This window comes from Nycticebus coucang, chromosome 4, assembly GCF_027406575.1.
Source record: "Nycticebus coucang isolate mNycCou1 chromosome 4, mNycCou1.pri, whole genome shotgun sequence".
In the NCBI taxonomy this organism is placed as follows: Eukaryota; Metazoa; Chordata; class Mammalia; order Primates; family Lorisidae; genus Nycticebus; species Nycticebus coucang.
Window position 1 is genome coordinate 116,000,046 of NC_069783.1, and position 13,440 is coordinate 116,013,485.

At 45.7% G+C, this 13,440-nt stretch overlaps 1 protein-coding gene across 5 annotated transcripts in view; it reads left to right on the top strand.

Annotated features, from left to right (window-relative positions):
* Window positions 1–13,440, top strand: part of ACAD10 (acyl-CoA dehydrogenase family member 10) — an 85,723-nt gene that overhangs the window by 50,818 nt on the left and 21,465 nt on the right. For all 5 annotated transcript variants that reach the window (XM_053590242.1, XM_053590246.1, XM_053590243.1 and 2 more), the window contains 2 exons: window positions 3,753–3,898; window positions 4,948–5,121. In XM_053590242.1, the coding sequence (XP_053446217.1) occupies window positions 3,753–3,898; window positions 4,948–5,121 (320 nt within the window). The remainder of the gene's footprint in view (window positions 1–3,752; window positions 3,899–4,947; window positions 5,122–13,440) is intronic.

A 13,440-nucleotide genomic window follows, 5' to 3' on the forward strand; every position in this document is an offset into this window, starting at 1 on the left:
TCTCAGGGTAAATGATAAGTCTTTAGTGTGGTTAAAGCTAGAACCTCTATGTGTCTTACATCCAGCATATGTATCTAACTCTATCCTGTCACCTACAGTGAAAACTGCCCATTAGTCACTTGGGCAGCTTTTGTAGTGTTTCCTGCTTCCTGGCAGCTCTTGGAGGCCTGCTTTTGATATCAGCACACCTTCTGTGGGCCTCTGACCCATTTGGTTGTTTTCTTGCTCATCCTGCGGAACTGTGCCTTTTATTAAACAAGGTTAGATGGTAAGGGCTTATTTTATTTTATTTATTTTTTTTTTTGTAGAGACAGAGTCTCACTTTATGGCCCTCGGTAGAGTGCCGTGGCCTCACACAGCTCACAGCAACCTCCAACTCCTGGGCTTACGTGATTCTCTTGCCTCAGCCTCCCGAGCAGCTGGGACTACAGGCGCCCGCCACAACGCCCAGCTATTTTTTGGTTGCACTTTGGCCAGGGCCGGGCTTGAACCCGCCATCCTCGGCATATGGGGCCGGCGCCTTACCGACTGAGCCACAGGCGCCGCCGGTAAGGGCTTATTTTAAATACACTTCTTTGCCTTCCAAATGAGATTGGCCTTTCTTCACTGGCTTGACCTATGTCATTTGTTCCTGGCTTCTTCCTTTAGCCACTTTTGGGGATTCCCTGAACCTGAGAGTGAACAGAGTTTCTCTGTGTCACATCATTGTCCATGGGAAAGTGCATCTGCTGTTGTTAGTTCCTGACTACACCAATGATTTCCCCACACTGCCTTGAGCTCAGTATGCAGCTGCAGTTGAGCCCCTTTTCCAATTTCTTCCTCCTCTTGGAACTCTGACAGCACTTTCCTTGCCAGTCACTGCCACACTTTTCCTTTGGTGGCTTTGGTGTCACCAGTCCACAACAGCTGTTCTGTGGACTTTGTTTCTTTTTGCATCCCAGGTGTCCACCAATGTGATTAAGTACATAGAAAGCAAGAGAACTCTATTAACAGCCTGAGCAGCTCCGCCTGTAGCTATAATGAAGCATGATAGTCATTTGTGATGATGCTTTCAGGAAAGACAAGTGTATGCGGCTTTTGACTGAACATCACATACAGTCAAAGATACTTCCATCTGTTGCTAGAGGAACGTTTCTTCCATCTCCTAGAGCTAATCAGTCATGGTAGGAGCATAAACTGGCACAAGTACATTGAAAAGTAATAGCCAAGGCAGCACCTGTGGCTCAGGGAGTAGGGCACTGGCCCCATATACCGAGGGTGGTGGGTTCAAACCCGGCCCCAGCCAAACTGCAACAAACAATAGCTGGGCATTGTGGTGGGCACCTATAGTCCCAGCTACTTGGGAAGCTGAGGCAAGAGAATCACCTAAGCCTAAGAGCTGGAGTTTGCTGTGAACTGTGATGCCATAGCACTCTGCCAAGGGCGACAAAGTGAGACTCTGTCTCTAAAAAAAAAAAAAGAAAGGTAATAGCCAGTAATGTAGGAGATGGAAATATGAAACAGCCCATAATTCTTCTAGAGAAGCATGTGCCCCTACAACCAGGAAATTTGGAAGAAGGTGTGTTCACTTTGGTCATGCTTCTAATGTTTGGTCATACACTCAAATTCTATTTAGAGAGTAAAATAAATTGATTTGCTGTATATAAGTCATCATAAGTAAATCTGAGGCCGGGCTTGGTGGCTTATGCCTATAATCCTAGCACTCTGGGAGGCCAAGGCAGATGGATCACTTGAGCTCAGGAGTTTGAGACCAGCCTGAACAAGAGCAAGACCCTGTCTCTACTAAAAATAGAAAAACTAGCCAGCCATTGTGGCAGGCACCTATAGTCTCAGCTATTCAGGAGGCTGAGGCAAAAGAATTGTGTGAACCTAAGGGTTTGAGGTTGCTGTGAGCTATGATGCCGTGACACTCTACCCAGAAAGGCAGAGTGAGACTGTCTTAAAAACAAGTAAATATGGCTCAGTGAGTAGGGCACTGGCCCCATATACCAAGGGTGGTGGGTTCGAACCCAGCCTTGGCCAAACTGCAACAACAACAACAACAAAAAGTAAATAAATACGTAAAGTTCGAAAAGATAATGCTGATTAGATAAAAGTAAGTCCTAAGCTAAGTGTGGTGGTAATTCTAGCCCTTTGAGAGACCAAGGTGGGAAGACTGCATGAGGCCAGGAGTCTAAGACCAGTCTGGGCAACATAGCAAGATCCTGCCTCTAAAAAAAAAATAAATAAATAAAGTAAATTCCAAAAGGATATATACAGGGCCAGGTGTGGTGGCTCATGCCTGTAATCCCAGAACTTGGAGGCTGAGGTGGGTGGATTGCCTGAGTTCACAGGTTTGAGACCCGCCTGAGCCAGAGTGACACCTTGTCTCTAAAAATAGCCAGATGTTGTGGCAGGCACCTGTAGTCCCAGCTACCTGGGAGGCTAAGGTAAAAGAATTGCTTAAACCCAGGATTTGAGATTACTGTGAGCTATGACATCATGGCACTCTACCGAGGGTGACAAAGTGACACTCTGTCTTAGAAAAGAAACAAAACAAAAGAAAAGGATATATACAGGGTGATATCATATATGTAAATTTTAAGAGAATTGAAAGAACAGTATATGTGGCCTATAGGTACCTGCATAGATAAGGGACATATACAAATATGTGAGATGGAGATATGCCAACTTCAGGATAGCAGTAATTTTTGAGGAAGGAAGGAGAGGAATGAGATGGAGACCATTAGCTATATCTATAATATTTTATTTCTTAAAAAATATGAAGCAAATCTAACAGAGAAGTGGGTATAGCATCTGTTAAATCGGAAGATGGCCACCTGAGTTCTGTCATATCATTCTCTGTATTTTTCTGCATGTTGATAATTTCTTTTTCTTTTAAATAAAGTATGAAAGGTCTCAAAGAGGCCATTTACAGAGAGTTTAATACAAGAGGATAGCATGGCTTAGAGGAAGCCCAGGGCTAGCAACCTCGGGGAGTCATTACCACCCTTTATGTCTGAGAGAGCCAGTGTGCGCTCTGGGTCTTACTGCTGTGTAACAAACTACAGACCTGAGTGACCAGTTATTTTGCCCACACTGGCCCTGGGGCAGAGAAGATATGAACAGCTGGACTCCTTGGGTCTCTCCCTTTCTTTCTTTGTGGTTTCCCAGGTGGTCTCTCCAACATGGTAGCTACTGAGTAGCTGGACTTCTTATGTGGTGGCTCAGGGCTCCAAGGGTGTGTGTTCTGAAAGAAAGAAGGGGATGAAGCTGTATCACCTTTTCTGACCTAGTCTAGTTTTGGGAAGCCCGTAGCATCACTTTTACCTACATTTGCATTTGTTAGAAGCCAGATGCTTCAAGGCAGAAGAATTAGACTCTACCTTTTGTTGGAGGAGCAGCAAAGAATTTGTGAACCTATTTTAAAGCCATCACAGGGAGGGAAGTACTCCCACAACGCAGAGAGGGCAGCCCTGTGGGGAGCTCTGCTGGCCAAAGCTGTGGCCCTCAGTAGAGAGGGCTGGTTGCAGCCACCCAGGCCCTCTTCCCATCCCTGCTGCTGCCTCTGATGGCCTGAGTCCATCTGGAAGCCAGAGATCAAGGGAGCCCTTGGAGGATGTAGCTGGTAGAGCTCAGGCTCTGGGGGCACAGAGAGGGCGGGGAGGCAGGGAAGTGAACTTGGAGGGCGAACTGACCATGCTCTACACAGAATCCACCCTGGCAGTGAGTTTTCTTAGAGCTGTCTCACCTTTTCTTCTGTGCCTTTTCAGGCTTGACAACCTGCTGTTTCATCCAGAAAAGCCAGAGGTCCTTGGTGTCCTTGACTGGGAACTTTCTACCTTAGGTGACCCCCTTGCAGATGTGGCCTACAGCTGCATGGCTCATTATCTGCCATCCAGTTGTTCCCTACTGAGAGGTAGGGGCTGCTTCTGGGGACACAGAGGGACAAGCCAGCTTTGTTCTTCAAGCCTTGGCAACAAATTTGGCCGAAGTAGCTTGCGACTGGGCTAGGCATCAAAGTGGGGATAGGATGCTTCTAAATCATGAAAATGTCACAAATGAAGCAAATCAGTGAATTTTTTAATTTATGGTAATTACTTGGGATCTCTCTTTCAAAGCCTTTTTTTTTTTGGTAGAGACAGAGTCTCACTGTACCGCCCTCGGGTAGAGTGCTGTGGCGTCACATGGCTCACAGCAACCTCTAACTCTTGGGTTTACGTGATTCTCTTGCCTCAGCCTCCTGAGCAGCTGGGACTACAGGCGCACGCCACAACGCCTGGCTATTTTTCTGTTGCAGTTTGGCCAGGGCTGGGTCCGAACCCGCCACCCTCGGCATATGGGGCCGGCACCCCACTCACTGAGCCACAGGTGCCGCCCTCAAAGCCATTTTTTAATCAAATGACTGGTTTAATCAAATGTGCATTCACTCTGAATTGTGGTCCAGATGGAATTGGGGAACCCCATTCCTTCCTTTATTTCCACTTTAGTCTGAAACCTTTTTTTTTTTTTTTTTTTAGAGACAGAGTCTCACTTTACTGCCCTTGGTAGAGTGCCGTGGCCTCACACAGCTCACAGCAACCTCCAACTCCTGGGCTTAAGCGATTCTCTTGCCTCAGCCTCCCGAGCAGCTGGGACCACAGGCGCCCGCCACAACGCCCGGCTATTTTTTGGTTGCAGTTTGGCCGGGGCCGGGTTTGAACCCGCCACCCTTGGTATATGGGGCCGGCGCCTTACCGACTGAGCCACAGGCGCCGCCCATTAGTCTGAAACCTTTAAGAACCAATTTTTGTAGATTCCCAGCCATCTTGGGGAGCAAGAACTACTGAAATAAAAGCTACCCCCTTGAACTAGTTGTGAAACTAATTTCCAAGGGACATAGTGATTTTAGAATTTAAATACCTGCCAGTCACAGGAGTGTGATGTGACCTCATTGACACCCCAGCACTGGCTTTGTCTTTCTCCCAGGTTTGAATGACTGTGATTTGACTCAACTGGGAATCCCTACTGCAGAGGAGTATTTCAGGATGTACTGTCTTCACATGGGGATCCCTCTCATTGAGAACTGGAACTTCTATATGGCTTTCTCCTTTTTCCGTGTGGGTGCCATCCTCCAAGGAGTCTACAAGCGATCACTCACAGGTAATGGGCTGCCTGAGGGTACCTTTCTCATAGGTGTGTGAATATATCTGAAGGTTACATTTCCAGAATTAGAAGAGGCTTTGGAGGGACTGGTTTAGCCAGGATTCTCTAAGATTTAGTTAATTCAATCATTTGTCATATACATAGTAGAACCTCTACAACTGACCACCTCCCTTCATTGACCACCTTCTTAAGTTGACCTAATTTTCATAGACTATACATACACGCACCACTCATCTGTATCAGTACAGTAGGCTTATTTCCTTATATTGACCACCTAGTTCTGTATATTGACCAGATTGTCCCTTGGGTGGTCAACTTACAGAGGTTCTACTGTATATTTTCTATAAAACATTTAAACTTGTTTTCTAATGATGAAAAGAATGCACTTTTTTTTTTCAGTTAAAACGTACATACACATGATAAAAATTCAGTCATACAGAAGAATATAAAATTATCCTTCTGCTGGGCACTGTGATGCATGTTTGTAATCCTAGTTCTTTGAGAGTCTGATGTGGGCGGATCCCTTGAGGCCAGGAGTTTGCGACCAGCTTAAGAAACACAGTGAGACCTCATCTCTACAAAAAATAGAAAAAAATTAGCTGAGTATGGTGGATATGCCTGTAGTCCCAGCTCCTTGGAGGCTAAGGCAGGAGGACTGCTTGAGCTATGTTGATGCCACTGCACTATAGCCCAGGCAACAGAGCGAGACTCTATCTTAAAAAAAAGAAAGAAAAGAAAAGAAAAAAAAATTACTTTTCATCCTTCCCAACACTATTCCTGAAAGATAAATGTTACTTTTAAGAGTTCCTTGAACTTGCTGGGAGCAGGTAGCTAATGCCTATAATCTAGCACTGGGTGGTTGAGGCAGGTGGATTGCCTGAGCTCACAGGTTCAAGACCAGCCTGAGCAAGAGCCAGACCCTGTCTCTAAAAATAGCCGGGCATTGTGGCAGGCACCTGTAGTGTTGTGCCCAGATCTTGAAATCCCCCACAAACACCACCAAGGAGCAGAGTCCGATGCAAAAGCAAAAGAGCCATTTATTGCAAGCTCGAGCTTGGATGCCCGGGGTCTCCACTACAATGGATCTAAACCAAGAGCTCCAAGCTCTGGAGCAGGGGGTTCTTATGGTCCCACACAGCAGGTGGGCGTGCACAGCTTGAAACAAAGGCCGCGCTTCTGGATTGGTCAGGTGTGGGGGGGGGGGTCCCTGATTTGTGGGCAGTTGTCTCATGATTTCGGGGAATTGCCTGGGCTTGCCTGGGAAGTTAAACTTACTGAGTGAAACGGCAGGGGGTGGGGAAGAGCGAAACTTAACTCCTAAGATGGCGCTGGTCTGGTTCTTTCATTGCCCCCTCTACTTGTAAATTCAAGGACCCAATCATGGGTCCAGTACCGTGTGTGTCATCTCTAGCTTTCTGTCTGACAGGGGCTGATATTGGCCTTTTAAGACCAGCAGTTGTACAGCTCATACATGGTCCTGTACAAAAGTGATGAGCCTATTGATAATGCAAGGGCCCACAGTCAGGAGTAGGAGTAATAACACCAGGGGACCAGCCAGGGCTGATATCAGACTTGTTAGCCAAGAGAGACTTATACCAACTCTGATTATTTTCTCTTTCTAATTTACGCTTGTGCAAGCTCTCCCGCACAAGGGCCATTGATTCTTTCATTATTCCCGAGTGATCAGTGTAAAAAAGCAATTTTTACTTAGAGCAGCGCACAACCCTCTTTTTTTTTTTTTCTAAAGTTTAATTAAGGCAAATTCCTCGAGGAGTTTCCTCAGGCTTCAGCCAGCTCCCAGTATGTGGCTGGAGCAGGGCATGCTGGATGTCAGGATGATGATGTAAAGTTCTTTCTACCTTGGTTTCAGGGGGACCAGGTTCTGATTCTAGATTTAGACTTGGTCCTCTTGCTCTTCCAGAGAGACAAGAGGTACAGACACAAAAGACTGGAAGTCCTCAAAGGGCATTGCTCTATACAACTAGATTCCTGGGGGTACCGCTGGTCCTTGGCAGGCGTTGAACTGGCTGCCGGTGACACACTATAAACTGACAGTTTTGGCCAGGGCTGGTAGGTGGGAGATGTAGAAGTACTGGCCCAGCAACTTCATCGAACACTCCTGTCACTACGGTAACTCCTAGAATCTGGGAGACTGCTACTCATCCATCTGGCATCTTTATTTATCTTCTCTCTGTTTCCTGGCTCCCCTCAGCTGCTAACTATTCCTTTTCCTCCCGGGAGTAGATAGGGGTGAGCTCCAGAACCCATGGGATGAGGGGAGTCACTCATGACACCTGGTAAGGCTGGGATGCAGCCCTTTTTGCCTCAGTACTAACCCTAGTGTTCTTTTTAGTGATGGTGGAAGCATTTCTTTGATGTCCACAACAGTGCATAACTGCCACTTTCTGGGGTTTCCGTACTGCCTCTAACAATTGAAGTTATCTCCTGCTGATACTTAATGTCTTCTTCTTTTTTTTCCAGAATTTAATAGTCCCTTCTCCTTGTACAATGTCCTGTGTACTTGGAGAGTCAGAAAAGCATTCAAGGGTGGTGCCTGTGGCTCAGCGAGTAGGGCGCTGGCCCCGTATACCGAGGGTGGCGGGTTCAAACCCAGCCCTGGCTGAACTGCAACCAAAAAATAGCCGGGTGTGGTGGTGGGCGCCTGTAGTCCCAGCTGCTCGGGAGGCTGAGGCAGGAGAATTGCGGAAGCCCAAGAGCTAGAGGTTGCTGTGAGTCCTGTGACATCATGGCACTCTACCGAAGGCGGTAAAGTGAGACTCTGTCTCTACAAAAAAAAAAAAAGAAAGAAAAGCATTCAAATTTTTCCCTTGACTTAATTCTAAGGTTCCAGTCAAGGCAATTAACTCAGCCTTCTGAGTCAATGTCCCTTGAGGGAGGGGCTTAGCCTCCACAGTCTCTGTTAAGGTGACCACTGCATACCCAGCCTGCCGCTCACCTTGCACTGTCATGTAACTGCTTCCATCTACATGCAAGTTCTAGTCTGCATCTGTCCAGGGCTGGTCACTCAAGTCAGGTCTTGAGCCACATTATCTATAACTTCTGTATAGTCATGCTTAGTCTCTCTTCCACTGACTGGAAAGTCCGTGGCTTGGTTCAGAGCGTTGCATTAGAGAGCCAAAAATGTCCTTTAGTGTCCATTAAGTTGACCACAGAGTGCAGTACTTTCTGCACTAGAGTCAGCTTATTACCCTCTTGCACAAGGAGAGCAGTAGCAGCTAGAGCCCATAAACAGGGTGGCCGTCCTTTTGCCACTTCATCTAACTGCTTAGAGAGGTAGGCTACAGGCCTTCGCCAGGACTCAACTAGCTGGGTTAACACACCCCCAGCCATTTTATTTTTCTCTGAGACATACAGAATAAAGGGCTTGGCTAAGTCTGGCAGTTTTAATGCAGGTGCAGCTATCAGCCTCATCTTTATCTGGGAGAAGGCGTGCTCTTGTTTTCCTTCTCACTCCAAGGGCTCTCCCTTCACTCTTTTAGTTGCCTCACACAAGGGCTTAGCTAAGATGGCAAAGTTGGGAATCTAAAGATGACAGAAGCCGACCGGGCCTAAGAATTCCTCAACCTGCTTTCGGCTCTTGGAGGTGGGGAGGTGATTAATGACCTGCCTCTGTTCTATGCCTAGATTTTTTTTCTTTGCTGAATAGTAAATCTTAGGTAATGTACTTGCTGCTGGCAGACCTGGGCCTTCCGCTTAGACATTTTATAGTCACATACCTCTAGATGTCATAAAAGACAGCCCATGCCTCAGGCGCAGCCCTCCTGGGTAGGGTGTCTTGAAAGGAGGTCATTGACATATTGGAACAGCACACATTCTGATTCCTCAGTCAGGAATTTTTGGAGGTCATGAGTCAGTGCTTCTTTAAAAATCGTGGGTGTTTTGAACCCTTGTGGCAACCTGGTCCATGTGTACTGTTTTTATGTCCGGTCTCTCTCACTGGAAAGCAAATAGCTTCTGGCTTCCTAGAGCCAGCCTTACACTGAAAATGGCCTCTTTTAAGTTCAGACAAGTGGGACACTTGGCTTATGCTGGCAGCAGATTCAGCAGAGTAGAATGCAGTGTTTACAGTTATATCATTTACTAAGAAATTTTAGATAATATTTAATACTGCACAAGTTTTCCAGTGTAGCCAACAGGTAACTTTTGTTGAGTCTTAAGTTTTCAGAGTAAATATAATTATTATATATAATTCTATATTCTTTGGCCAGTCTCTTAGTCCCATTTAATAGATCAATTTAGTGAAATAGTTATATCTCATTTTACCAGTTGACAGTACAGACAAGGCTGGGATTTAATACAGGTAGACCATAGCCTCTTTTTCCTCCTTTTAAACTGTTTTTCTCTCTTTACTAAAGGCAAATTATAGTAGAACTAACTTATTTGCCAAAATAAACTGTACCTTTAATATATGGGGGTCTGATTATTTGAATAAAGTGCAGTAAGAATAATTATTAGCCATTTAGGCTCTTTTTTTCTTTAAAATTGGCTTTGCTGGAACCTTTTATAAGGAATCTCAGGCTGGACTTTTGAAAGCCTTTCAGAGCCCAGGTTTCATCTGTGCTGCATCAGATACCTGTCTGCATTGGGTAAATCCCTCTTCTGAGATTCCCAAGCACATTTTGATTCCTGGACCCATCAGCAAGCGACCTTCGTTACTTACCACAGATCAGGAAATGTTACTGATGGGTATCTGGCCAGTTTTCTAAAGGGCTTTTTTATTGGCCTTATAAAGTCAACCTTAATTCCTTAATGCAATCTGGACACCTCTGGAAAGGTTATTCTAGTCAAAGCCTTGGTAAAATGACAAGTTCTTTCATTATGTCTTATAAAAGAAAAGATTCTTATTGAACTTATGCAAATAACTGTATTGTCAGAAATTAAGAATACTTACAAATGGCTTTCACATTCCAGAGAAATCAAGGAGAGAAAAAAAAAAAAATAATGTTTCAAATTCTGCTTGTAAGTACACACATTGCTCAAAAAGCTATAAATAGCTCAAAAGACAGAAAATTATTTCTTGACTTCTGGAAAACAGAACACAGAAAGAATCAACAATATTTCGCCGGGCGCGGTGGCTCACGCCTGTAATCCCAGCACTGTGGGAGGCTGAGGAGGGAGAATCGCTTGAGCTCAGGAGTTCAAGACTCGCCTGAGCGACAGTGAGACCCCGACTCGTGAAAAAAATGGAAAAACCCAGCCGGGCGCCTCGGCGAGCGCCTGTAATCCCAGCGGCTTCCGGAGGCTGAGGCAGCGGGGTGCCCGCAGCCCGAGTCTGAGGTTGTGGTGAGCTACCACGCCCACTGCACTCTGCTCAGGGGCATAGGGTGGGACCCTGTCTCAACAACAAAAAAAAAAAAAAACAATATTTCGAACAAAAAGCCATTACAAACTAGCCCAGTTCCACGTAACTTAATTTCTGTTCATTTTGAAGTTAAGTTAGCAATACTCATAGACATGTTATCTTTCTAATGAAAGTTCTAAAAATCTGCTTTTAGTCCGAAGGTATTCAGTTTCTAAAGATATCAGTAATTTGAATTCAAGAGAATTCGTCAGCCTCTCTTTTTTTGTGTGTGTGTGTGTGGTTTTTGGCCGGGGCTAGGTTTGAACCTGCCACCTCTGGCATATGGGACCGGCGCCCTACTCCTTGAGCCACAGGCGACACCCACGTCAGCCTCTCTTAATATTTCTTTTTCTTTTTAGGATAAACTTTGGACTCAGCCAGTTACATAAAAAATACCTTTTTTTAAAGATGAATTAAAATTATTACCGATAATATATGTTAGGACAGACCAATGCTTTATAATATTGGAACATATATAACTATAATCCACACAAAATTAATCACCATTTTATATTTGACAATGTTTTTATATATTTTTAACAAATTAAGCAAGTTTAATTTGTTTTCTCATGACTTTCAGTGGTCTTAATATTTTAAGAAGACCAAATTTAAAGTTGTGGGGTTTTGGGCGGTGCCTGTGGCTCAAGGAGTAGGGCGCCAGTCCCATATGCCAGAGGTGGCGGGTTCAAACCCAGCCCCAGCCAAGAATCAAAAAAAAAAAAAAAAAAAAAGTTGTGGGGTTTTTTTTTGTTGTTGTTGTTGGCCTGGGCTAATTTGAACCCGCCAGTCCCAGTGCATATGGCCAGCATTGCAACTACTGCCCTATTGGCACCAGGCCCCAGATTTAGAGTTTTTATTTTGGAAGGTTTGTTAAATATCAAAGGCCTAAAACATTTGTTTAAAGAAAATTACAAGCCAAAAGATTTTAAAGGAAATACATAGTCAACTGGATTACATGTAAATTCTTTCACAAATTCTCTGTTATGAGCTTCATTTAACCTGCACAGACCATCTACAAACATTCTAAACTTTCTTTAACTTTTGCCCTGCCTTTCACTTTCTTACACAACCATTCTGTTTCAGGACAAAATTTATCACACAAGATTCTTTCTTTTTTTTTTTTTTTCTGTAGAGACAGAGTCTCACTGTACCGCCCTCGGGTAGAATGCTGTGGCGTCACACGGCTCACAGCAACCTCTAACTCTTGGGCTTACGCGATTCTCTTGCCTCAGCCTCCGGAGCAGCTGGGACTACAGGCGCCCGCCACAATGCCCGGCTATTTTTTTTTGTTGTTGCAGTTTGGCTGGGGCTGGGTTTGAACCCGCCACCCTTGGCATATGGGGCCGGTGCCCTACTCACTGAGCCACAGGCGCCACCCAATAAATTTTTTTTTTTTGCAGTTTTTTTGGCCAGGGCTGGGTTTGAACCCGCCACCTTGGGTCTTTACACAATGCCATTCTCCTTTCTGTTTAATTTCTCTTACTTTCAAAAACTCACTTTCTACAAAACAGGATCCCAGTTTACCATGAAGTCACCCATTCACTCAGCCAAACTGATAATTAGAAGGTTTAAAAGGCAAGAATCTTATCCTTTGACAAAGATTCAGTTTGTAAAAATATTTTTCTATTTATACAAATTACTAATGGCAAAGGGCCAATAATAAAGGCCCTTTATTATTGAGCTTTACCCAGGCATTAAGATTCCAGCAGCAGCGCTGTAACACTCTGTGAAGGGTGGGTCCCCCAAGCCACTTTCTTCACCGGGCCTTCTCTGCCATCCTGGAGCTTGTGGAAATGCGCCCAGCAGTGGCCGGGGGGTGGTCCCCTGCTGCGGCTTTCATGCCAGTCCCTGACTTGTGCATGTGTTAGACTTCTTGGTCTATGTTTCGAGACGGGTCGGGTGGGTAGCCGACATCGCCACCAACCCTATATGCTTGCTTGGCTTTTTTTCTCACATGGCCCCTGGAGAGAAAAAATATCCTTCAGGCCCAAAGGCGCGATCCGTCCCCGCCCCATCCGTTCTGCCGTGGGTGGGGGGTGGCCCGCTCCCTCCCCCCCAGAGCACCGGCACAACCCCGAGGGGGCGTGGGCTCAACGAGGGATAATAGGAGGAAGGCAAAGTAGATCTTGGTCTGTACTATCCTGCAAAACGGAGTAAAATGGCACAGAAGGTTTGTAGGGTTAGGGGAGTTAGGAGATTCTCACGCACTGCGAGAACTGAACTGCTCAGGAAGTGCTTTCAGCCAGGGAGGGGGAGATGAAAAGTTCCATCTGGAGGCCAGTCAACATTGAAGGTTGGCCCCTCAATCCTGCAAAAAGTAATCAGTTTAGCTCTCTTTTTTCCCACCACAGGTCCCAAATTTTGAACTCTGAGTACAGCCACACTAAAATTCCAATGTAATACAAGATACATACACGCTGAAGACATACAAATCCATAGCCATCAGAAACAATAGGATGACGGTCTCTCACCGTGCTGCAGGGGCGACCCACTTCATCCACCCAGAAAAACTACAAGAGGGGTATCCACACCACGCCCTGAGGAGTTTACATCTCAGGGCTGGGGGGCAAGGTCCCTTCCAGAAGGGGCCGGAACATCTTCTCGGCACCCCTGGCCAGCACCCTCCAGCGCGTCCGCTTTAACTTTACACCGACCACCTTTACAGATTCCAGATTTCCAAAAACAACCACAGCAGACAAGACAGACACTTACCACTTAGCGGCCCTTCAGCTCAGGGTCCTCAAGGGGTCTTGGGGGACTTCCCAGCCAACGCACCAAATGTTGTGCCCAGATCTTGAAATCCCCCACAAAGACCACCAAGGAGCAGAGTCCGATGCAAAAGCAAAAGAGCTGTTTTATTGCAAGCTCAAGCTTGGGCACCCAGGGTCTCCACTACAACGGATCCAAACCAGGAGCCGGGGGTTCTTATGGTCCTGCACAACTGGTGGGCGTGC